A 25,449-nucleotide genomic window follows, 5' to 3' on the forward strand; every position below is an offset into this window, starting at 1 on the left:
ATGGAAAAGACTCTTTTTTCCTCCAGCTGTTGAGCAAGTAAAACCTCAGTGGCTGAAAAGGGGAACTGGGTTTGGCCGTTTCCTCAAAAATGGGGTTTTTGGTGGTTGGTGCTTTTCTGAGGCATGCTTACAGAAACGTGTGCTGTGAGCTGCCACCATAGCTTCTTACCCCCCCCCCCACACCTTTGAGCACTTTAATCTAACCCCAGGGAAAAGAGAACAAAAACAAGTTCAGCTGAATGTCTGCGACCACAAGAGCTTCCTGTAGGAGCCCAAAGTTTCTGCTGCAAAAGCCTCATTGTTGTCATTAGGGCTCAGGGATCATCATGGCTTTGGCTTGAGCACAGAGATGGGTAATGGATAAGGTGCATGGTCCCAGGAGCAGCAGGAGAGGTGCTGTGTCTCCAAGGCCATGGCTGCACATCAAAGTCGGTTTGTTGATCAGGATCAAGAGAAAAAAATAATATCAGAATCACCCTCCACCTCCACCAGCAAAGAAAAAAACAAATCCAATACCATGATCCCTCTCTTTTGGGCACTGCCAGAATACCCTGAGCAGCAGGAGCAGGGGCTGTCCTGGGAAGCATGAAAGATCCCACACTTTTCCCTTAGTTCTCTGACCTGTTGTTAGACTCCTCAGGAAATGTGTTCCTCTCACTCAGCACCTGAGCCCCTCACATGAAATGAGGGCAGACTGCCTCTGGGCAGAGCCCCAGTCACTCCTGAACTGGGTAATGGGATATTTTATTGATATTTTATTCCTCTCTGTTCACCAGGAGCCCGGGCACTGCCAGGAGGGCTCTGGAATTCCTGAGTGGTTGGGCAGCAGCCAGAGCCCAACCCTCAGATCTCCCCGTGATGTTCCCTGTCGGAGTTTAAAGGTCTTTGGGTTCTTCTCAAAGGAAGGGGGGATCCCAGTGAGCCACATCCATCCCCACTGGATGCTGAGTTCCTAGCACAGATGGAGACCATGTGGTGCCCCAGCATCACTGGAGCTGCTGCTCTCCCACGCTCTGCAACAGCTGGAGCAGGGCTGGGATTTGCCCCTGTGTCTCAAAGACAAGGAAAAAAATAAAAAGCTTTACCTAGTGTTGAAAGTATTATTTGGCATCACTAAACTGATTTCTGCCTGTCCCCACTTGGTGCAGCTGGATGAGCACATGGGATTGGGCACATGGGGAGGCTCAAAGCCTAAAACCCAAATTGCCTTTTCTTTATATTTTCCATGTGATTGCATTCAGGAACAAGGGCGGGGCTGAAGGGCCGAGCCAGAGAACAGCTGGTGCAAAAACAGTTCAAGTTCTGCATCCCGAGCCCATCCCCGCAGACTTCCCTTCCCACCGCATCTGTGCAAACAGGATGAGCTACAGAAGTATAAATAAAGCGTTAAACTGAATACCGCGGGCATGAGGGAAAGTAAAAAAAAAAAAAACCAAAAAAAGCAAAACCATCCCAAAAAGCATCTTTCCAAGAGCAGCCGCTCCTCCTGGCTCCCCCGGCCCGCCTGCCGCCCATCCCCGCCGCCTCGGGCCGCCCCCGGCCCCGCTGCCCGGGGGAGGGCACCGGGTCCCGCCCCGCCCCCGGGTCCGCCTCGGGTCCCTCCCGGAGGAGGCAGCGGGATCGCAGCGCTGAGCTCTGCCCCTGCAGGTACGGCCGAGCCGGGGCCGCGGGGAACCGGGCAGGGCTCCGGGACAGCCGGGGGAGTTCGGGCTCTGTGCCTGGGGGTGCTCGGGGACACCGGGAGGAGCGCTGGAGGATGCTCGGGGGGTGCCTCAGAGGGTGCTCCTGGGGCATGTTCAGAGGGATGCTTTGAAAGTGCTCAGGGATGCTCCAGGGTGCTCAGGGAATGTGTGGGAGCGCTTTGGAGGGTGCTCCTGGGTGTGCTCCGGGGGTGCTCCAAGGATGTTCCGAGGATGCTCCGAGGATGCTCCGGGGGTGCTCCAAGGATGCTCCGAGGATGCTCCGGGGATGCTCCGGGGGTGCTCAGGGCTCTTGGCCCCTGGCGTGGCTGCTCGAGGGCAGAATCAGCCGAGGCTCACTCGGGACAGGAATGTTTCCAGAGCAGTCCTGGCTCCTGGATGGAGGCGCTGAGCGTGGCTGGGCAGCTGGCAGAGGGCAGGAAAGCTCCGAGCCTTGGTGGGACCCCCAGAAGTCACCGTGTGAGGGCTGGGAAGAGCCCCCAGGCCCTGGGCATTGCAGTGGAAGTCCCCAGAGTTGTGTTTAGCCTCAAAGGCGAACCACAAAACCCTGCCTAGCCGTGAAGATGTGGCTCAGCCAAGCCCCAGCCCAGCCTCCAGGCTGAGCGCGGTCTCTCCCCGCTGCCGGCAGCTTTTCCCCATTTCCTTGCCGGCGTTCCAGGACGGAGCAACTCCTGGCACCGTAACTCATTCCTGGCTCTGTGCTCGGGTTCCCGGTGTCCCGAACGGGCCGGGAGGGACAGGGAGGGACGGGCAGCGCCTTCCCCTCGCAGGCAGCATCGCCTTTCCCGGCCGTGCGCGCTGCCAGGGCATTTCGGAGCAGCCCAACTCTGCCGGGACCAGGCGTGCCCCGGGCAGATTTCCCCAGCTCCCGTGGCCAGCTGGTGATTGCACACAGGCCTGAGAGCTGGGCTGTGCTCCGGCAGGAATCGGGAGCAGGGAGCGCTGGGCTGCTGCGGGGGGTGCACATCACTGAGAAGGGGCTGTTTGGTCCATGAGGAGGTCGCTGAAGGCAGAACGTGGGTTGGATAATCCCAGCTGGAAGTTCACGTGAGTTCAGGATGGAGGAAATCATGGTCTGGATGCTCTGGGTGTGATGTTCACCATGCAGGAGTGGAAGTGGGTCTGGACTCTTCAGGGATATCTCATTTTCCTGACAGCTCTGGGATGTGACACTGCCAGGAAGGCTTTCCCTTGTCCAGAGCCACCCCAGATATGAAATATTTTAGCTGTAATGCCCAAATGTAATTGTTGAACAGCCAAAAACATTGCTCATGCAGGGCAAGGGTAGCAACCACAGCAGTGTGAAAAAAATCAGCATTTGCCTTTGGACGTGTTTTGCAGTCTTCCAGGTGGTTTGTGTTTGATTTCAGATGGGCTAAATGAGAAAAGCTGATCTCTCAAATGATACCTGAGATGGCAAATGAGGAGGGGGAACCTGGAACCTCACATTAACCATTACTTGTCGCTTTGATTGTAATATTTAAAAAATAAATATATCTACTGAAATGTCAGCCCAATGAGCAGAGACCTGGCTGGGGAGGGATCATTGAATGGATTCATTAAAACAGTCCTGGAGCTGGGACATGAGATGTCAGGGAGCCTGTTGCTGCTGTGGGCTCTGTCAAACTCCTGGTGCAGTTTCCTGTGAACAGGAAAACCGTGCTCACATTCTGCTCCTCTGAAGAAGGTCCTGTCGTGAGGAAGGTTTTAGCTCCCAGGTATCACCCCCTCATGCAGTGCTGGGACTGTCCCATTCCCACATATTTCTTTGCCACCAAGCAGGAATATGACATTGCTTCCCATCAAACAGCTCTGGCATGGGAATGTTTCAGGAGGGAGAGGTTTGGTCTCAAAGCATTCCTTGAATCAGGAGCAGTGTTGGGATGCTGGGACACGGCTGCTGGATGAACACAGGCTCATTCACGAGCTCGGTGCCAGTTCAGGTCCCTCCCTTGGTGGTTTTACAGCTGCCAAATATTTTAAATGTCGCATTTTCATCACTGTGTGTTGCAGCCCAACTCATCAAATCTTGGGTCTTTTTAAGGAAGCTTTGGGAGCAGCCACAGAGATGAGCGTGGCCCCATTGATGAGGGGAAGAAAATCAATATGGAAAGTTATTGTATTTTCCATTTGGTGCCCCACTTGTCAGGGATGATGTGACTCTGCCTGGCTCCAGAGCAGTGGGATGCAGATTTTGGTCAATTAAACTCTGACCCCAACTCCAGGGGTGTGAAGGAGCCCATGGCTTGGGGCAGAAATCCTCACAGTGACAGTGCCAGGGGAGAGCAGTGAGGAGGAACTGGCTGCAGGGTTTAAACAGCACATAAAAAATAAGGTGGTGTTATTATTAAGAGAAAACACTGCTCAAATGGACAATTTGATGGAGCCAGAAATGTGAAATATGGTGAGAGACCCACCCAGACACAGAGGTCTCCATCTTCAAAGTGAGAATATCTTGAATTTATCTTTGCAGCTGGTTCCTCTGGTCATCAGGGTTGAATGTGGTGTAAGTGAGAAAGCTGAAACTACACCAGCAATATGTGGTTGAGGCTTGCTCAAAAACATGGAGGAAAATCCCCATTTCCTAAATGAGTGAGAGGTGGGAAATGCTGCTCCAGGGCTCCCAGGTCCTGTTATCCACCCAGAAATCACCAGCAGAGGAGGAGGGTGGCACATCCACCCCCTCTGCAGTCCCAATCAATGAGGAGACTGGTTTCAGGTGGCCTGAAAAAGAAAAGTTCCTGTGTGAAGAGGTTTTTAAACTTGTCAGGAGTGTGATCAATCCAAGTCCTGTTGGCTCGGGTCAGAAATCGATGGGAAATGGCTCCGTGTCTCCATAGGGGATTGCAGTGGCTGCCCAGGGAGGAGGAGAGAAATGCAGACAACAGGGTTTTCCTAAAAGCACCTAAAATTTCCCACTTTGACCACGTGGGAATTATTCAGTATGATGGCAGCAAAGCTTGACTTGTCCCAAGGTCAAGGAGGTAGAAACCAGCAGCTTGGAAGAGACCAGAAACCATAGCAGGGCTTTGTTGTTTTCCCTCAAAACTTGTGGGACTGAGGAAAAGAGATTAAACATTAGAAATGAGGCACCTCAGATTTTTGTCTGCCTTCTCCCTGTGAAGCAGTTTTGTCTCAGGGCTTTGGGTGCTTTTTGTGATCACCTGGCTCTGGGAAAGAAGACTTTAGGGAAAACACCACGGTTTTCAAGGCACGGGATAAAATCACAAGAATCGACCAAAGCTTTTGTAAGTCTGTGGCTGGAATGAGCTGAAGGTCAGTCAGAAAAGAGGTTATCAGAGGAGGGGGTGAATGTGATCATTTTCCCCTCCTGGTAAGCCTTAAAGGAAGGGGGAGAGTTTGGATATCTGATACCTCCAGGTCTGACCCGTCTCTAATGGAAATGCTGGCAGGAAGCTCATAACATTTATTAGACAGCAACGAGCAGCTTTAATAAAATCAGTATCCACACAGCCTTATTACAGACGTGGAGAAAGGGGCCTGAAATGGCTGTTTAAGTACCAAGAGCTGCACACCCTGGGGTTGCTGAAAGAGATCCTCCTTTATTGAGTGCTGCTGGGTTCATTATTCAGCTTCCTTGTGAACCCTCTTGGTTCAGACCCCGGGGAGGCCCCACACGCCTCCAGGATGTTTTCCATGCGCACAGCCCCCAGCTCCAGCCCCATCCGCCTCCTCCTCCGCTGCTTGGTTTTTTTTTGTTTTTTTTTTTTTTTTGCAGAGAGGGTGGGAGGCCAGCCTGGACCTCTCCATCATCAGCCACAAGCTGATGGGTTGCAGAGAGAGCTCGTCCCTCTCCAGCATTCCCAAATTGCTTCCAGCTCCCAGTTCTGCTCTGGATATGCCCTGGGCAGGCGGCAGCTGAAGGAGTTTCCTCTTGGGGTGTGACAAAATCCCGGTGTCACGGGGCAGCCCTTGTCATCAGCCATGTGCTGAAACCATCCCCTGGCTCCAGGATGGAGGCTCTTCCCATAAGTAACAGGTTTTGCATCCTAAATCCAGTCCTGCTCTGCTTCAGCACGTGGATGATTCCAGCACAGAGGGAAGCCTGCCCAGCACGTCAGGCTGGGATGGATCCAGCTTGGAAACTTTTCCTCCTGGGTGCTGTTGGGTTTGTAGCAGTGGCTCAGGCATTGTCTGCTCTCCCCACTTTAATTTTGGGTCTGCTCAGCTGCTTTCTGCCCCCTCGAGCTGCGGTTCCAAGGGATGCTGTGGGGCCCAGGACCACTGGCAGTGGTGATTTTGTGATGCCAGACACACTCGGGAAGGTGGCTGATGGGCTCCTGGGATTCAGATCTCATCCAGCAGTTTGCTCTCACTTTGGGAAACCTCATGACAACTCCTTACAGTGCAAACCAGGACTTCAAACTCCTTTTTTTTTTTTTTTTAGCTAGGTATTTCTTTAATCCCGCAAAGTTTTCGAACCTCTTTTTTTTTTCCTCCTGGAGGGAAGCTCCTTCCCGTGGCTGTGCCAGCGGGCAGTGGATCACAGCGGAGATCCCACCCGTGTGCACGTCCCCAGCAGACTGGAAGTGGGTTGTTTTTCTTCCTTTGCAGTGAAAACAGAAATTGAAAAATCCTCACAGCAAATATTCCCCGAGAGGCCATTTTTATTCCTGGTATGTCCATTTGCAGGGATAGCTCAGGCGGTTGTTGTGCAATCCGGACCGCCTGCGTGGAGCAGGTTGGGGTGTAACCCTTTGGGTGCCGAGGGCCAGCTTTGACTCTGGGGCACCCTGAGGTGATCCTGCCTCTCTGCTCAGCCCTGTGAGGCACATCTGGAGTGCTGTGTCCAGCTCTGGGCTCCTCAGGATGTGGAGCTCCTGGAGTGGAGGCTGTGGGGATGAGGAAGGGGCTGGAGCATCCCTGTGCCCGGGAAAGCCTGAGAGTTGAGTCCTGAGAAGACATGACTGAGAAGGGACCCCATCCATGGATAGGAGTATCCGAAGGGAGGTGTCAGATGGACAAGGATGGACCAGGCTCCTCTCAGTGGTGCCCAGCAGTGGGACAAGAGGAATGGGCAGAAAATGATGCCCAGGAATTTCCACCTGAACATGAGGCAGAACTTCTTCCCTGGGCAGATTGTCCAGAGAGGCTGTGGAATCTCCCTCACTGGGGATATTCCAGACATGTCTGGACACACTCCTGAGTAGGGCGCTCTGGGATGACCCTGCTGGAGCAGGGAGGTGGCACTGGATGATCCCAGTTGTCCCTTCCAGCCGGAATCCCTCTGTGATGGACCCGTGGTGGAGAGGAGAGGGGGTGAATCCCAAACCTGCCATCCCACAGGGATTCTCTGCAGGGAGGGGAAGGCAGCAGCCAGGGAGGCAGCAGTGGTGGCCAGGAGGGGTGGAGGGGATGGCTCTTGAGCCACTTCAGGGCCGTCTGGTTCCTCTCATCCATGGGGGCAGCCCATGAGCCAAATTCCCCCAGCAGCTGCTGTTCCTGATGTGAAGCATCAGCAGCAGTTTCAGGCCATGACCTCAGTTCTCATGCTTGGGGGACAGTCTTGGTGAGCCCCTTCCCCACTGCAGCAGCCCCCTTGGGCAAAGCTATCAGAGGCTGGATGTAAATCCATCAAGTACCAGCTCATAATTAATTAATTTGTATGTTTTGACTCCTTCCCTTCATAGCTCCCGATTAAAAGCTTATTTAAGGGGTCACAGACTTCTTCAGTTCCAGAGGGATTAAATGTGGGAACAACTGTAGGTTGTATGTGGGTAATTGCAATGAGGAAATGCTCCAAATTAAAGCTTCCTGCTGGGTCTGTCCAGTGGGAAAACCAAACAATTCTTTCAGAATGACTTTTACAATCGGCATCATACAGAAATACGTGTATTTTTTCCGTCGTGCTGCTGTGTCTGGAGGACACAAGCGGCAGAATGTGCTCAGAAAAAGACACACAAGCGTAACTAAAGCAGAAGAATCCAGCAGAAAACGAGCCAGCGTGCTCTGGAGTTGGTTTTGAACCTCAGGCTCAGTAATTGCTTGTGAAAGCACAAAGCCATCGACACCGAGCCCTGTCCCTGTGTGGTGTGGGACGGAGCCGCGTGGGAAAGGCGGCATTTGGGAAAGGCAGCGTTTGGGAAAGGCGGCATTTACCCGGCTGCTGGAATTATTTTTCATTCCTCGGGTAGGAAGTTTAACCCATCCCTGCCTCGGGGAGAGCTGGCAGAAGGACAAACGCTGCTGGGTCTCTGCGCTTCCTGCAAAGGCAAAACTTGTCTGCTTTTCTTCAAAGTTCGTGTGTTAAAGTCCCGTTTGGGGGGTTGCAGGGAGCTGGAGCAGCGCCAGCAGCTCTGCTCTCACACTGTGACGAGATGTGGTTTTCCTCCCTAGCATGAGATTGGGGTTGTGCTGCTCGCTCAGCGATGGGAAAGGTGCTGGCACTGCTCTGTGATGGGAGTCCCTGCTGAGAGCCCCCAGCAGAGCCCCCAGGTCCCAGGGGATGCCTCCACTTCCCAGGATTTTCTTTCCCAGCCCTGGAAGAGTTTTGCAGCCCTGAACCCCTCGGCCTTTGCAAGCATGAGGTTGTTGCAAGTTCAGTGTGGAGACTGAGGGATTTGTCCCTGCTGCCAGCCTGGAGGGGCAGCAATCCAGGATGCCCGAGGGGAATGCCAATGCAGGAGCTCAGGACAGGCTCGGGACGGGCACTGTGCCCATCACTGAGCCACATTCCACGAGTACCCTGCCCAAAATCACAGAATCAGCCTGGTTTGGGGTGGGAGGGACCTTAAATCCCTTAAATATTGTTCCACGCCTTGCCATGAGCAGGGACACCTTCCACTACCCCAGGTTGCTCCAAGCCCCATCCAACCTGACCTTGGCCACTTCCAAGGATCCAGGGGCAGCCACAGGGGCTTCTCTGGGCGCTCTGTTCCGCGTGTCTGCTTTGCCATCTGCCAGCTGGAAGTTTGGATGGATAACCCCAGAGCCAAGGGCTGGAGAGTTTGATAAGGAGGGTGGCACTGTCCCCACCCTGGGGACACCAGGGACACCCCCTCTGTCCATCCAGCATCTCCCGGGGCTGCGGATGGATGGACGCGGCGAGAGGGGCAGGAGCTGCAGGGACAAGGACGAGGGGCTGTGCCTGCTGCACACGTGGGAATGTGGCTCCTCCGGGAGGATTTGGGGACACCGAGCCCTTCTGCAGCTCCCCCCCGGCTGCGAGTGGCGGCTGCCGGCTGCGTTTCCCCGGGAGAGGCGCTCCTGGAATCGCTAATGCTCCAGCCCGGAGGTGCAGCACGCTGCAGCTGCAGCATCAGGTACAGCAGCAGCACCGCCGCCGTTAATTATTGACTCTAATTATCAGCCCTGATAAGGGAGCACCCCCTCGACAGCCCGGGCAGCGCTTGGTGCTCTGTGTTTTCTGGGAAAGATAACTATTCCGCGGAAAAGTAACTCGTTTTGTGCACCGGGATTGAACTGTCCTCGCAAAGGTCACCCGAGAGCCACGGGCTGCTCTGCTGGAAAATCAATCCCTCTTTTGTGCTTCTTGGTTTAAACTTGTATTTGCTTTCTGAGCAAGGTCACAGCTCAGCTGACCAACTTTGTGGCTGCTGGAGCAGGCTGGGGTCCAGCCACGCCGCGTCCGCTGCTCCGAACCCTTCGCTGCCGGCTCCGGGCAGGGCAGAAGATGCTTTGGAGGGAGGCAAGAGCTGCTGCTCCCCAGGGGGGTTTGTAGGTGCCAGCCTGAGCAGGTAACACCACAAAATGCTTTGCTAACCAGTTTTTCCTTTCACCACGAGGTGCTGGAGCCGCTGCTGCAGTGCAGGAGAGCAGGCAGGCAGAGCTCAAATCATGTTGTGTTACAGCTAACGAGACTGTGCTAACGTGCTGGGGGTTTATCTTGTTCTTTATAGGCTCAGGGTTAACTGTTCCCCGGTTAAAATTACTGGCAGGACACTCTGGGAGAATGGATTTTGTGGATATTTGTGGTAATGTGGTTAATTTGTAATTTAAATGTTTGGGGGTGTCACGGTGCTCTCCTTTCTGCTGGCTGGGGTGGATGGGGGAGCTGCTCACATTGCCTGGCAAATGGGATGGAGTGAAAGAGGGGTTAAATGTGAGTGTAAAGAGCCAGTGTTTGAGTCCAGGCTGGTTAAAAAGACAGTACATTGTCCCTGCAAACGGGCTGCCCCAGGGAATAAAACCACTTTGCTCTGTGCTGTTGCCTTCTCACATATTTGGCTTCTCTGTTTCCATTTCTGTACGTATTTATTCCTGCCTTGAGAAGAGCAGCCTAATTCCAATCTGGATTAATCCTCCCCACAGCCTCTCTGTGTGGCAAAGGTAAAAATCAGCGATGCGTGGGGAGAAGAAGAAATGTTCTTCAGTTTTAATTTACCAGAGAAAACTCAGCAAATATAGAACCTGATAGAGGGTCAGGCTAACAGGTTTTAGCAGGATGGAGGTGCACCTAAAACTGTAATCCTGCCTCAAATTACGGGCTGGACCCTGGGTGTAGGGGTCTGCTGCTTCTGGCAGATGACTTCATATTTTAATCTCATTTTTCTTAGGGACAGGCATGGGAGAGCAGCTGTGGGGTCCAAAGAGGCACATTTTTGGCTCTAAGCCATCTTCTCCATGCCTGAGCTGCCCCGGAGGGGACAGGAGAACATCAACAAGCTGGCTGGGTACACTCAGCATCCTTTTACGAGGCGATTTTGAAGTAGATTGGTCAAAGGAGAGTAGTCCTAGTATCAATTTGGGCTGCAGAGCTGGGACCCGGCCAGCTCATAAATGATCCAAATAGATGTAATTATCTAGATATTAAAAACCATCCTATTCACTGGCTTTTCCCTCCCACTTGTGAATAAATGACCTAGAAGAGTGTGGAGTGTAGCTGGTCAGGCTGGAATTGGCTGCAGTCGGAAAATTAGGGGAAAGAAACAACATTTGAGAAAGAGGCTGGTGTTTGTTTTGGCACGTGCTGTTCATTGGCAGGAGGAGACAGAAGGAGTTGCCCTTTGTAGAAGGAGTGTGGTTCACTGCAGAGCACATCAGGAGCTTTCCAGGAGCTCACAAGGTGCTGGGTGGGCATCAACGTGACCCTGCTGGGGCTTTGGAGAGCCCTGTTGTCCTCCTTGGGACCTTCCTGGCTTTCCACCAAGGCTGTACATTGACCATAAACATGCCCAGGTGATTGACAACTAATTGTTTCTTTAAAAGGTTTTGATCTTTGTTACAGAATCATAGAATGGGTTGGGTTGGAAGGGACCTTGAAGATTAATTACCTCATTCCATGGGCAGGGACATCTTCCACTGGACCAGGCTGCTCAGAGCCCTGTCCAAGCTGGCCTTGGACACTTCCAGAGATGTGGCAATGTCCTGTGGTAACAATACAGCAGGATTTGACTTCATTTTTTAGCTGGTCTTTGGTAAGGGTCATCTGGAGCCCCTTTGTGGGGATCTGGAGCTGTGGTCAAGTGCTAAAGCCCTCGCTGAGGCAAAGCTCTGCAGGCAGAAGATGAGTTCAGACTCCAGAGGTTTGGTCCATGAGATGGGTGTGAGCTGGGGCTGGCTCAGCACAGGCTTTGCCCTGAGATTGTTGCATAGGTCAGGGATGCACTGGAGGAACAGGGATGGGCTTCTGAGCAGCTGTGGGACTGCCTCTGGCCAGGAACCAAACTAGATTCTGCAAGGAGAATCATAAACAACCAACCTACTGTTCAGGAAACTCCCACTTCATCCTCTGTAGCAGAAATTAAAACCAGACCTTCTCACTTGGAGCATTGTTGTCCTCACCCAAGCCAGGGAGCCTCCTACTGTGATGTCCAACTGCTCCTTCACCCTTCCCTGCCTCCTCCCTGTGCCTTTCTAAAGGATCTGGAGGAGAGAAGTGTCACCCAAGACCTTTCTTGGTTGCTCCCAGCCTTAATTTCTCATGCTCTAGGAGTGTCTCATCCATGCCCATATGATGGGAAGGAGCTGAAGGGTAACACAGCCCAGAAATGATGTGAAGATCTCAGTGTTGGCTGTGGCAGATCTCCACCTGAAGTTGTTCCCTGAGCTGAAAGCAGTTTATCTGTGGTTCAGTGCAATTTGGTGAAAGTTCTTTTTAACAGTAGGGATGTGCTCTGAAGTAATGGCTGTCATTTGAAGAAGATTCAACATAAATTTTGAATCTTTGCTTGTTATGGATTAATTTAAAAAAAAAGGCAAACCAGTGATTTCTGTGTGTAGTTTATATCCCTGTTGTCAGGGATCTTTTATCATGTTGGATTTCTCCAGCTCACAGGAGTCAGTGGAGAGTCCCTGTGCCATCGATCTCAAGGCATCCCAAATGTCTGTCTGTCTGTCCTTGCTGGCAGATAAACCCTCTGTAATGCAGGGGATGTTTTACAAGGCCCAGCTCCCTGGGATGTGTCTGTCAAGCACAAGTTGTTGCCTCTGGAAAAGGAGTTATTGATTTTAGCAGCTTCAAAGCCCGTGGACACCACTGGGCTGGATGGGAAGTGGGAGGGGGGTGGCTTTGAAGGCTTGTAAGGCTTTAAGGAGAGATGAAGTTCACATGGCTGAATGTGTTATTTTATTAAATTAAAAGTATTTCTTCTTTTCAAGGGTGAAGAGACTCCTCAGCCCTTGTCAGAAGATGCTTAAGTGACAGCCCAGTTAGACCCCACCATGGAGAAGACAGAAGGTATGGAGCCCACAGGGTATTTATTTCTTCATTTATTCCTTGAAAAAAAAAACCCAACCAAGCATTTACCAGAAATGCTGTAAATAACCTGTTCTCTGTCGATGTGAGGCCAAGAGATGAAAAATGCATCGTTCCTTATTATGCAGAATTCTTAGAAACCGCAGCAAAGCAGGTCCCAGCTCTAGATCAGCACATATTGGTCCTCCCAGGTTTTGTGACAGATCCCTGCTCCCACCCTCCAGCTGTGCTCCTGTGCCCTGGGATGACCCCAGTGGTGTCTTCCCTTCACATGCTGCTTCCCACCCACCTCAGCATCTCTGTGATGAGCAGCACCAAAATCTGTTCCAAATTGTCCTGGTCCTCTCCAGCTGCTGCACCAGGATGGAGACAAAGGAGTCAGCCATGGTGCCTCCTCCTCCTCCTCACTGAGCTGCTCAGGGGTGCAGAGCAGCCCAAACCACTGTGATTTCACGGACTTGCTGCATAAATGAAATGATCCGTGGTGCAGAGGTTTAACTGTTACCCCTCAAGCTGGAAATTTGGGGGCTTGCAGGCTGGAGATGGCTGTGTTAAACAGTGTTGAAGTGGGAGGCTCTGGTGGAGAGCTGCTGTTTGCTGTGCTGGCTGGGTGGGCAAGCACTCCGACGCCCATTTAGTGGTGATTTGCCTCAATTAGGAGCCGTGCCGGGAGCTGAGCCGGTCACCTTGGCATGCACGTGTTCTGCATGGCTGCGGCTCTGAGCTGTCTGGGTCCAGCCTCTGCCCGGATCCAGCATTTTCAAGGAATTATTTGTGACCTGGTGGTTGCAGGCGAAGCAAGGCACTGATTTTCCTGCTTGGCGTGCACTGCTTATGCCACTGAAAATTTCAGACTAAACCAAAAGCCTTGAAAAGTGTCACTGTCGTAGATTGATCCCACATTCTATTATTGAGCTGGATTTATTATCCATCAGGCAGCCCTCTGTACCTACACAGACACGTAGCTCTGTCTGCAAAACCTGCTGTTTGCTTAATTGCCAATTAGAGCCATGATTTCAGGAAATTTTTGGCTTCCTTAGTGCAACAATTACCTGATGCACCTCTGGAAAACCAGATCAGAGCTTGATGCGTGTCACTGTGTCTCTGCACAGCTTCACCACGACCTTCCACCAAAATGAACTGCAGCCCCTGCCTGCCCAAAACTGAGATGAAAAGAGAAAAAACAGCTCTAATTTTTTTTTGTCTTCCAGAATTCAATCATTTCTTCTCTTTTGGGGGGTTGTTTCAGCAGATGGCCAGCCACTCAAACCCGACGGGGACAGGGAGCAGCCCCGCAGCCTCCCCTACTCCCTGGAGACACCCTACGGCTTCCACTTGGACCTGGACTTCCTGAAGTACGTGGATGACATCGAGAAAGGCAACACCATCAGGAGGGTCCACATCCAGCGCCGAGCCAAGCAGCCCAAATTCAGCACCCTGCCCCGAAACTTCAGCCTGCCCGAGAGCGGCTCCCGCGCCTGCCCCACCGCCGCTCCCAGCAAGAGCTGGACCTCGACCTGCTCCTTCCCGCAGCGAAAAGCATCCCTGGGCGAGGAGCCCTCCCGAGCCCTGCTGCCCACCGAGGCAGCTCCCGAGGAGCCCAGCTACCGGAGGAGAGCGCTGCTGGCGGAGACACGGCGGCAGGCGGGGCTGGGATGGCCGCGGGATGCGGGGCTGGAGCGGCCGCGGGATGCGGGGCTGGGATGGCCGCAGGATGCGGGGCTGGACCGGCCGAGGGATGCGGGGCTGGGATGGCCGCAGGATGCGGGGCTGGACCGGCCGAGGGATGCGGGGCTGGGATGGCCGCAGGATGCGCTGCGGGCGCGGCCGCAGCTGCTGCGAGCCTCCAGCCTGCCCGATGCGCTGCCCCCCGGTCAGACTCCCCCGGCTGGATCCTCGCCCCTCCGGACCCTCCCGCAGCACTGCCGAGACCAGGGCGGCTCCGAAAGCATCTCCGGCCGCAGCTCGGACAGCAGCGCCGTGACCCCGCCGCGGGAGATGGGCTCGGAGCAGGATGGATCCTTAGGGCATCCCGGCGGGATTGTGCCGGGGCCGGGCCCCGTGCAGCCCCCCTGGCTGAACCAGCAGCTGCAGGTGGTGATGGAGAGCAGGGGAGAGGAGGGCGATGCCGCCGATGCCGGATCCGAGGTGGCCAGGGCTGAAGCAGCAGCGCCGGCTGCCCTCCGGCTGGCAGAGGAGAACGGGAACCCTGCGGGAAGGGCGCTCAGTGTGAGTGAGATGGACCTGAACGTGCTGAAGGAAGGTGAGGAGAGGGATGTGCAGGCTGGAGGGGACAAGGAAAGCGCTGCTCCCCAGGTTCCTGTTGCTGGGGTCACAGCGCTGAAGCAGCAGATCGCTCACCTGGAGGAGCAGCTGGCCAAGAAGAAAGAGGAGCTCGAGCAGGTCAGGGCAGTGCTGGAGCAGCAGGACCGTGAGATCCAGGAGAAGGAGGAAAGCATCAAGCTGCTGGCCAGCTCCAAAGCTCAGCTGGAAGAGCAGCTGTGCCAGGAGAAGCTCAAAGAGGCTGAGCTGCGGGGCAGTGGGGCCGTGCAGTGCCGGGATGCTGCAGTGAACACGGAGCTGTCACAGCTGGCAGGGCTCAGGCAGGCCCAGGACAAAGCCATCAATGTCAATATCCCCCCTCCCAGCAGATCCATCGGCTGCGGCGTGCCCAGGGCAGACAGCAGCGCCCGGGGCAGGGAGGTGGGTGTGTGCAGGGAGCAGGGACTGGCTCCAGCACGGGGACATCCTGGTGAAGCCAGCGTGGAAGCCGGGATTCCTGCTCCGTGCTTCACCCAGCTGCACATCCACGAACACCCCGGCGACGACAACCAGAACCACCAGAACTCCCTCGGCCCAAACGCAGCCGAAAGCAAGGCAGGCTTTGGAGAAGAGGAACCTCAGGAAGGTGCCCCTGGGCAGGAGGAGCTCCCAGCTGTCGACCCCATCGGCCAATATGTGAAAAAGATCCAGGAGCTGCTGCAGGAGCAGTGGCTGTGTTTGGAGCACGGGTACCCCGAGCTGGCCAGCGCTATCAAGCAGCCAGCCTCCAAGCTCAGCTCCATCCAGAACCAATTAGTTAATTCCCTCAACTCCCTGCTCTCTGCCTACTCCTCACAAGGGCCTGTGGATAAGGAGAATTCCAACACGCACTATCAGCAGCTGGGTAAATAATATTGGCGTGGCTTCCATGTGTCTGGGCCAAATCTTTTCCCATTTATTCCAGCGTGGAGCAGGGGGGATGTGGTGGAAGAGTTGTCAGTCAGATCAGGAATAGTCTAGACAAGCATGATGAGAAAGGCAAATCTCTGCACATCACAAGTTATAAATCTGACATGAAAAACAGCAAAGAAAATGATGTAGGAGCTCATAAAGCAGTGGCTCATTTATATGCAGGATCAGCTTCTAAAAACTGCCACACTAGTGGTTGTTCCATCAAATAAACATTATTTTTATTCAGATTGGACATCTCAGTTTGCAAGAATATGAGGCTGGTGCTTATCTGGGGTAAATCAGTGTGGAGTTCTCCAGAGCCTGAACCAGTCAAACTAACTGAGCAACCAGGCTGAGAAAAGACCTGTCCCCACTCACAGACCTTCATCTAAAATAATTCTAGTTTATATGAAGATGAGAATCCAATGCCTGTTCACTGGAGGAGGGAGGGAAGGAAGTTGCAAATAGATAAGTGACTTATTCCTTAATATATAGACTATTCAAAGTCCAATGGAAAAACTCATCCACATAATATTATAGCAGATTTATATAGGAATTTTCCAATACATTACTACTGGGAAAAAAAATCCCCAAAACCCAAAACATTATTACAGAAGTAAAATCTACTTATATTCATAGGACAAATACATAATTCCCAGTCACTTCCTTTATATTCCCAGTCACCTGGAGATGTTTGAGACCTGTATTAAAGGTGGCAGGGCAGGTTCAGATTGTGGCCAGCTGCATCTGTAGTTTTGCAAGACATCCAAAGACTCTCATAAGATGAAGTAAGACGCTTAAAATTATGGTTTGTAGCTTGTTGCTAGAGGTTGGGAATAATTCTTGCTAATTATGGCACATCTGCTTAATTAATCTATTATTTTGTATTTTGGTAGAAAACTCTCCAACCACAAGTCTTAAATCCATCATGAAAAAGAAAGGTTATGGTTTCCATGCAGGAGGCAATGGGACCAAAAAGAATCTCCAGTTTGTTGGGGTAAATGGTGGGTAAGCATCCATTCAGAAGATAAAAACTGCCTTTTAACGTGGAATGTCCTCTGTATCACTGGAGAAGTCATTCTTCCTCGCCCTCTTTTCCCCTCCAAACCTCCTGATTAAAAGGCCAGTTGAAATAGAGCCTCTTTTCTCCCTTCTTTAATCCTGATAACCTGTGAGTAACCCCCTTGAGGAAAGGTGTGTTCAGAGCAGTGGGGACTGACACTCTCTGCACACCCTTCTCCTGGGGCTTCATCCAAAACCCAGCTGGGGAAGGTGGGAAGATTCCTTGGGAAGATTCCCTGGGAAGATTCCCACTGACCTTGGTGGGTTTTGGAGGAGGCCAGCACAGGAGGCTGCCACTAACCTGCCCCCACGCTCCAGCAAAGCCTACAGCAGTTGGTTCAGGGCCTGGGAAATGACTTTTTTGGTAAATAAGGAATGACCTTGGGGTGAAGGAGACTTCAGGTTGTGCTCCCCATTCCTCCAACACTCCCCAGCCTGTGAGCTAAGCAGATTGAGCATCTCCTGCTGGCATGAGGAGGGCAGGACACGTGTCAGTGTCCCTGGGCTGGGCAGACAGCTGTGTGTGCCACCCTGGCTGCTGCTTTCTGCTCACCTCCTGCTCCTCTGACTGCCCACTTGCTGGAGTTCCTCACTCCAGTTGTGTACAGCTGCTTCTACCAAATGGGGGCAACTTGTAGGGACTGGAGGAGTCTTGATTGCTCTGAGGAAAGTTCTGGGGTCCATCAGAGTGAAACGCTGTGTTTTGTGGAAGATACTATTACTATGGATGCTTTTAGACAGCCAGAGGAGAGATCTCTGTCAGGGCTGCTGGAATGGTGGATTCAGCCCATGCAAACCCAGCTTTTGTTTCCTGCTCCTCGAGGTTGCCGATGCCACCGGTCCCTCCTTGCCACAGGGCTGCTGCCACCCTCCCTGCCACCGTGCCAGCAGCTCCCAGCAGGGAGGCAGCTCTCAGCCCCTGCCTGGGCTGTGTGTGATGGACATCCCTCCAAACCCTGAAGTAACCTTGCCTGCTGCTCATTAACTGCTTCTGTCACACTCCTGCTGCTTAAGGAGCCAAACCAAGACTAACCCCGACTTCGGCTGTGGCTCGGACCTTTTAACTTGCTGCTTGTCACCCTGGGCATTCCCCCAAGGCCCATTGGAGTCAATGAGCCTTGGTCAGGCCCCGTGGCTGGGGAAGGAGGGAGTAACATGTGGTGTCCTCAAATAGCTACGAGACAACATCAAGTGAAGACACGAGCGGTGAGGACAGCGCGTCAGACAGCGACACCGAGACCGAGGGCAGAGCTGGGGATGAAGAGCCCGAGCAGGCTGGAAGGGAGAGCAAAGAGGCTTCCTCGGGGGAGAAAAGTGAGGATGATGATGGTGATGAGCAGGAGGCATCAGCAGGAGCAGCACCCTGCTCTCAGCACCAGGCTCACAGGTAACCAGGTGTTGGCAGGGCTGGGTCAGGGCTGCTTCTGCTTCCTGAGCTCTGCAGGCAAGGGAAAAGGCTTTAAAGGGATAAATATTTTCTGAGTTACTACAGAATCTAATGGGGATTCATTCAGGCCCTACACTCGACACTGAGTCATGTCTGGTGAGTTAGCTCATTTCTCCCCTCTCACGGAAAGTTTTTTGGTAAAGTTCTTTGCAGGTTCAGGAAGATTTTTTTTCCCCACCTTAAGGACTTTTGTGATGAAGTTGACCACACAAATCTTTGACTCTGGGCTTAAACGTTTGCTTAAGTGCTTAGCTTTGTACCTAAAATCTGTGTCAAGTCAATGGGACAACTTGTGTCCAATAATTTAAACACTTAAATGTGTTGAACATATTCTAACCTAATCTGCCTGTGTTCTCCTGCTTGGTTCAATACCTCCTGCTATCCTGTCCCATGGTGGATTTACAAAAGTCTTTTCCCTTTTAGATGCAAACCCTCCGAAGATTTCCTTGCTGCCTGCCAGCTCCTCAGTGAGCACCTCCCAGAAATCAGGAGCACAAGCAACAAACATCTGGTACAGATATTTCCCAATCCCATTTCAGACACGGTTCATGCTCCCTGTTCACTTTAATGGAGATTATCCCAATGGCACACTGCACTGTGCCCTGGACAGCTTTGTGAGGGGAGAGGGGTGAGGTGACATCTGAGTCACTTTTAGAACAGCCGAAAAGAAAGGAAGAGAGGGGGGAAAAAAAAAAATGAAGGCTTTGTCTGGTTACTCATCCAAGTTACCACAGGAAATTCCTTTCCCCCTCAAGCTGTAGCAGCAATCACAAACCCACAAGCTAAGAGCTGGCTGGGGCCAGGAGCTGGGGCAGGCACGGCTCTGCAGGGACAGTCACGGTGACACCTTGGTGTTTGCAGCAGCACATGCTCGGCCCCATCTCCCAGGAGTGGTTCCAGGTGTCCAGCCACAAGACTTCCAGCCCAGAGGTGGTGGCAGAATACCTGGAGGTGCTGGGGGACATCCAGCCCCAGCTGCTGGAGGCCGTGGTGAACCTGCCTGACAGGAATGGCAACACTGCCCTGCACTACAGCGTCTCCCACTCCAACTTCCCGGTGGCAAAGCTCCTGCTGGACACAGGTGGGAATGGCCACTCTGCCCAGCCAGGGCTCTTGTGGGGCAGGGGGTGGGGATGGCTCTTGCCAAGGGACTGTGGTCCCATCAGTGATGGCTGCACAGGGAACAGGGGGATGTGGGCAGTGCTGGACACGGCAAACATTGAAAGGGGTCCAGGATCCCCCCAGTCAGGAGGAAAGGAGGTGGGACAGAAATGGGGCTGAGCACCAACAGCCACCCACCTGCCAGGGCCCCATCCAGGTGACAGACATGGAGACAAGGTCCATCCAGGAGAAAACAGAGGCCCAAGGTCCATCCAAAACACAAGGATGGGGCTGAGATCCATCCAGGAGATCTGGCTGACCTCAAGACCAGCATCCTCCCCATAGCCCAGCTCTGGGCCCATGGATGTAGTCAGGGGTCCCAGCTGAGGCTCTCATCAGTGCCCTCACACATCTGGAGGGCTTTGCAGCCTGACTTTGGGGATGGCTCAGGGTTGCTGTGTCCAAAGGGATGTCCCTCATGGTCCCAGTCCAGGTGGGATGGGGTGGTTCCCCAGCTTCTTGCAGCAGCCAAAGCCACATCATGGCTTGGGGCAGGAGGACCAGATCCCTGAGAGCATAAGAAACCCCCCAGCACTGCAGAAAAACTCCCATGGTAAACTATTGAACTTTCAGCTTGTGTTGCAATGAAAGAACAAAAATCTCAGCTGAGCTTGTACAGGGCAAAAATGTGCTCGTGCTCTGAGAGAACAGAGGCACTTTGGCCTTTTCTCATGGGCCAGACAATCCATGAAATGTTTGGGAAATGGCAGATTATCATACACATCTATAACCCGATTGTTGCTGCAGGGAGAGAAGGGTTTGAGGCAGCTCCGGGCGAGGCTGGACCCGAGCCCTCACCCTCAGACACGGCTCATTCCTCGTGGTGGAGCTGGAAATGGGCTCTTTGAAGTGAAAAATGAGTGAAACGGGGCCAGGATGTTTTCCACGCCCGGTGGGTGATGGGCGGTGTCTCTCTGCTGCTCCCTTGCCACGGGAGCCAAAGCAAACAGCCCACAGCTCCAACCAGCATGTGCTTGAGGCATTAATTATCCCCCTTTAATTTCTATTTGTTGTGGTCTTCAAAGTTAATCGAGTTGACCTCAACAGTTGTAATTAACTGTAGCACCAGGGGCTGTTTAATGCTGCGCTCACAAGCCTGGATATTTAAAACAGATAAATCCCCGTCCCGTATCATTATGGAATAACTCCTTTTCCTGGGAATATAAGGTTGTGTGACTCCTTCTTTCCTTTCTGTTCCCTCTGGGTGATCCCCCATGGGCTGGATCCATCCCCTGCTCTGCAGGTATGTGCTGCCTGGACCTGCAGAACCGTGCTGGCTACACGGCCGTGATGCTCACACCTCTGGCGGTCCCTGAAACCCGCCAGGACATGGAGGTGGTGATGAGGCTGCTGAAGGAGGGGGATGTCAACCTGAGAGCTGCCCAGGTGTGTGCCAGGACACAGCTGGGGGGATAATTCGGGGTGCTTACCTCCCATGGCAGCAGGGATGGGGTCGGAGGTGCTGCTTCCCAAATGTTCCAAAAGCCACCTCAGCTGGGCTGCAGTGTGGGCACCCAGCAGCTCCAGGGGAAGGGCTGTGACAGCTGCGGGAAATGGAGAAACTGAAAAATTTTGCAGAAAATTTTGCCAGCAAGTTTACCTGAGGTAAAAATCAGAAGTGGCACCAGGGAGGAGGAGCGAGGGGTGAACCCCAGGGCATGGGAGCCCCAGGTTTGCTGCTGAGCCTCATCAGTCACACATTTTGGTTCAGGGATGAGAGTGCCCTCATCCATCTCTGCTCCCAAACTGCTGTAAAAGTTAATCCAGACCTGAATTGAACTGCCCAGGAGGATTTGGGGAACCCACATTAGGGGGCAGCTGGGCAGTTTGGCCGTGCTGCTGCAAGGACGTTCCACGAGTGAATAAATCACACCGGGGCTGCTGAGGAGCCCCAGTGTGACTTAATAATAACATGCAATAAGATGCAATATTAATAGGAATTATTATCATGTATGTACCATGCAATAATAACAATATGCAACGTTGTGCAATGGGACATGGGTTAGTGCTGGGTAAATGGTTGGACTCGGTGATCTTGGAGAGTTTTGCCAATCTAAATTAGTCAATTATTCAATTATTTAATTATTCAATCATTCTAGACATGTTTTTATATTATAATTATTAATATTACTATTATTATTATTACTATTACTATTACCATTATTATTACTATTATTACTACTATTATTTCTGTTTTTATTATTATTACTGTTATTATTATTATTACTACTATTATTATTATTATTATTATTATTATTATTATTAGTGTTATTACTGTTATTATACTGTTGTCCCTGGCAGCCTGAGAGGCCAGGGCAGTGGCAGGAGGTGGCAGGGGGTGCTCAGCCTGTGCTGTGACCCTGCAGGGAGGCCAGACCGCCCTGATGCTGGGGGTGAGCCACGACAGGGATGACATGGTGAGAGCCCTGCTGTCCTGCCAGGCCGATGTCAACCTGCAGGACGAGGAGGGGACCACGGCCCTGATGGTGGCCTGTCGCCAGGGCAACGCTGACATCGTCAGGCTGCTGCTGGCCCAGCCTGGCTGCCAGGTCACGCTGACTGACAAGGTGAGGCTGCACAGCATCACTGCACCGGGGTAAAGAGGGGGGGAAAACTCAGCTGGGAGCTTGTGGCAGCAATCCCTGATGGTTGTGAGGTGCTCCCTGGAACAGAGTTAAAGGAATAAATTTGGGATTTATGAAAAACCCTTCGAAGGATTCACCTTGGGCAGTGCAAGAGCCTGGCCAGGGCTACACCCAAGATGGACCCAAGTCAGGAGTTCTCACACTTTGATCAGTTTTGGTCCATTCCTATGTTGGGGTTCATTGTCCAATCCCAGCTCCAGGTTCTGCAGTCCCACCCTCCCAGATTCTCTCCTCCATTCTCTGCTGTTTGCACTTTTTGGGGCTGAAGCTGCAGCTGTCCTTGGTTGTGGGGCTGGAAAAGGATTGTTCTGTGTGCCTGAGCTGGGAGGAGAACTTATAACACTTTATATGAAATTCAGAGTTACACACCAATGCAATGCAGAATCTGGAAAATATGAAAGCTAAAAATGAAGGCATCCCCAAGGGGTGGGTTTTAACAGAAGTGTGATTTCAGTCCATTTTCTAATCAGGGCATTGCTTTTAGGAGGGTACCCCTGGTTTTGGTGCTGCTGTGCCATGGATGGGGTGGCTGTGACAGCATCCCAGCCACAGGGATGGAGCATTGGTGTAAACCTAAAAAAAAACCCAGATGAAATCCTGGGCATGTGGAATCAGCAGAGCTTCAGCTCCAAGAAATCAGCAGCAATTCACTCCTCCCTGAGAACAGAGGCTTTCCATGGGGATGTGTGGGATGGGGCTGGGCTGGGAGCGGGTGGAAATTCCTCCTGCTGGGCCACAGGGCTGTGCTTGGAATGGTGGAACTATTTTGTAATTAAGCTGTAATTTAATCTGAGGCACACAGGAGGGCACTGGGGCTGAGCAGAGGCACAGCTGGGCTGAGTTTGGTGTGGTGGAGGCCCAGAGGGAGCTTTGGGATGGTGACTCAGGGATGGAGGGAAGGTTTGGGGATGCAGCAGGGGTTCACTGGGGGGGTGATGTCTCACCTGCCGTGTCCTGCAGGGAGGGAACTCGGCGCTGTCGCTGGCCCACGGGGACATTGCTGCACTCCTGCGAGCCCACGTGGAGCTCAGCCCGTCCCTGTCGGTGTGAGCAGCCAGGAGGAGCCAGGATGGGGAGCTGGGAGCCAACAGCTCCTCCCTGAGCAGCCCCACTGTTCAGGATCCAGAGGGGTCACAGGGCAGGAACCCCCTGTGCCATCTGAGTGATGCTCCCTGTCTCCAATTCTCCTCATTCATCCCACTCACACCCCTAATCTGTGCCTCAAACAACTCCAGACTCTCCCACCCCGGGGTAGATTTGGCAGGTGAGCAACCAAAACGAATGAGAAAAGCACATTAGAACAGCAATACTTAATCTTTTGTAACATGAGGTTATGGGTGTCCTTTTAATCGACTGCTTAACTGTATCTCATTTAACTTGTACGTTTGTGTCCTAATATTTATTATCAGCTCTTCTGTGAGTAGTGGCAGGCAGCGATTACTCAGTGTATGTAACAACAAACACAAGCTGGATGGATTGTGGAAAGCATAAAATCCTATTTCTGTTTGCTTATGCGGGTCTGATGTAAGAATTAAAAATTAATGCTCTAGGAAAATATTTGAGTATGCCAGACCCAAACACGCAGACATTGTTTTGCCTGGATTTGGAATTACCATATGGCTGTTATTTTCCCCTAATTAAGTTTGAGCTAACGGGGAAGCTCAGCCCATTGACAGGCTGGGCATTCCAAGCACTGGAAGATCCCAGCAGATTCCCATCCCAGGGTGTGGAAATGTTGTCCAAGAGCTCCGTGGAGTGGCTGTGCTGGCAGATGCCTTTTGGACCAGCGTTTGCTCTTTGCTTTGCCTCTGCTCAATGTTATGTGGGCTTTTTTTTTTTTTTTTTTTTTTTTTTTTTAAATTTTCAGTTTTAATCCCAAACTCTTCTTGTAAAGCCGAGTCTTGATTTAGCTGCTGGAATCAGGTCTCCCCCACCATGGAGCATCCACAGGGTCCAGCATCACCTCAAATCAGGGTTTCTTTCTTAAATCCATCCCTCTGCTTCTGCCAGGGAGGGAGCCAGGGCTCAGTCCCCACTTGTCCAAGCATCCTTGTTTTGCTGCATCAGGACCCACTGGGTGCTCTCCCTTGGCTTTGGTGATTACTGATTAGCTAATTACTTTTTTTTTTTGAGCAGAAGTAAATTCCAGACCCCTCTGGTTGTTGTTAAGTCAGTTCACATCCTGACAAAATGTCTCTTGAGCTGCCTTGAGCCCCCAATCTTTGCAAGGACGGGAGAACAGCCCTGACCTCTGTTTTCCATGGAAATCTGCCATCTGCTCAATTTTCTTTCCTTCCTTAACATTTTCAATCCACAGCATTCACTGTCTCAAACTTCTGCCTTTTTTATCTATATCCCCAACTGCCTCCTTTGTGTATAAATAAAGTGAATTAAACCTTTCCCTGTGTGTGTTCCTGTCCCCATGGCTGTGGCTTTTCTGGGGTGACTTCCCACACCTACACATCACCAAACCAGTCATTTTTTGAGGTTTTTCTTCAGATCAATAACACCCTCTCCATCCTCAGGGGGGTCCCTGCACAGATATGGCAAGGTGGGATATTTTTTTTGCAGGAATTCCCCCAATTTGTGTACAAAATCCAGCACTGGCATCTCTGCCAGGCTCAGCTGCAAACAAAAAGAGCCATAACACCATTTTTGGACAGGTTTCACTGAGTTTTTTTCCCTGACAGCTCTTGCAGAGAGGAATTTTCCTGCTGTTTCCTCGAGGAAGGTGAAAGTTCTGGCCTCAGCAGAATAAATGTGGGAGATTTTCTGCTAAGAATCAGGGTGGCTTTGGGAAATGCCTGCCTCCTCCTCGATTTGGGGAGGTTATTTTTGGGGTGTGCTGCAGCTCTGCAGGGAGGCACCCCAGAGTTTGCTCCTCCCCTCCTGTTCCCATTTACTGCATCCCCAGGATGTTTATTTTCATTCCTGTGCCTCGTATTTCCTCTTTGCCCCTCAAACCCTGTCCCCAGGGAGGAGCAGCTCCTGCAGGACCATCCCCTGGAGCAGCTCCTCTGCTCACATGGACCCTGTGAGGGATCATGGATGGGCTGATGCTGCCCCTGGCATCTCCCAGTGCCCAAAATTCCTGCTGTCAAAGTACCAGATTGCACAAAAAAAAAAAAATCATCTGTGGGATTTCAGTGCCACAAAGAGCCAGAGCCAGCCTTAATTTATATATTCCAGTATCACTGTAGAGATCAAACTAAATATAGGCAAGGAGAAACACACCCCCAGTGCGAGCACTGCGCAGGACAAATGGAGACAATTAAGTCACAGCAAGGAAAGGAATTAATCTAATGATCTTTACAGGCTCAGCATCCAGCAGCCCATCAGCTATGAAGGGAAAGAGTGACGAGGAGCTCGGCTGAACATGATTTTTCCACTCTCCTTATGGGCATTCCCAGTGTGTGTCCCTTTCTTTTGCTGCAAGGAGAGGAGAGGGGACTCTGGGGGTCTCATCTGAAGCACCTCAGGCAAAAACAGTTTGCTCAGCTTTGGCGGGGTGAGAGAGCTGGGGATGGAGAAGAGAAGGATCCA

General features: G+C 52.2%; 1 protein-coding gene across 1 annotated transcript; it reads left to right on the forward strand.

The window, feature by feature from the left end:
- Positions 1 to 1,542: 1,542 nt before the first annotated feature.
- KANK4 (KN motif and ankyrin repeat domains 4) lies at positions 1,543 to 24,306 on the forward strand. Its single transcript, XM_088169635.1, has 11 exons — positions 1,543 to 1,647; positions 12,282 to 12,360; positions 13,628 to 14,018; positions 14,163 to 15,544; positions 16,488 to 16,599; positions 17,828 to 18,040; positions 18,524 to 18,611; positions 18,962 to 19,181; positions 20,505 to 20,647; positions 21,628 to 21,828; positions 22,867 to 24,306. The coding sequence occupies exons 2-11, from the start codon at positions 12,345 to 12,347 to the stop codon at positions 22,954 to 22,956; spliced, it is 2,856 nt and encodes a 951-aa protein (XP_088025761.1). The 5' UTR covers positions 1,543 to 1,647; positions 12,282 to 12,344; the 3' UTR covers positions 22,957 to 24,306.
- The last annotated feature ends 1,143 nt before the right edge of the window (positions 24,307 to 25,449 follow it).

Source organism: Sturnus vulgaris, chromosome 9, assembly GCF_052056855.1.
Source record: "Sturnus vulgaris isolate bStuVul1 chromosome 9, bStuVul1.hap1, whole genome shotgun sequence".
NCBI classification, from domain to species: domain Eukaryota; kingdom Metazoa; phylum Chordata; class Aves; order Passeriformes; family Sturnidae; genus Sturnus; species Sturnus vulgaris.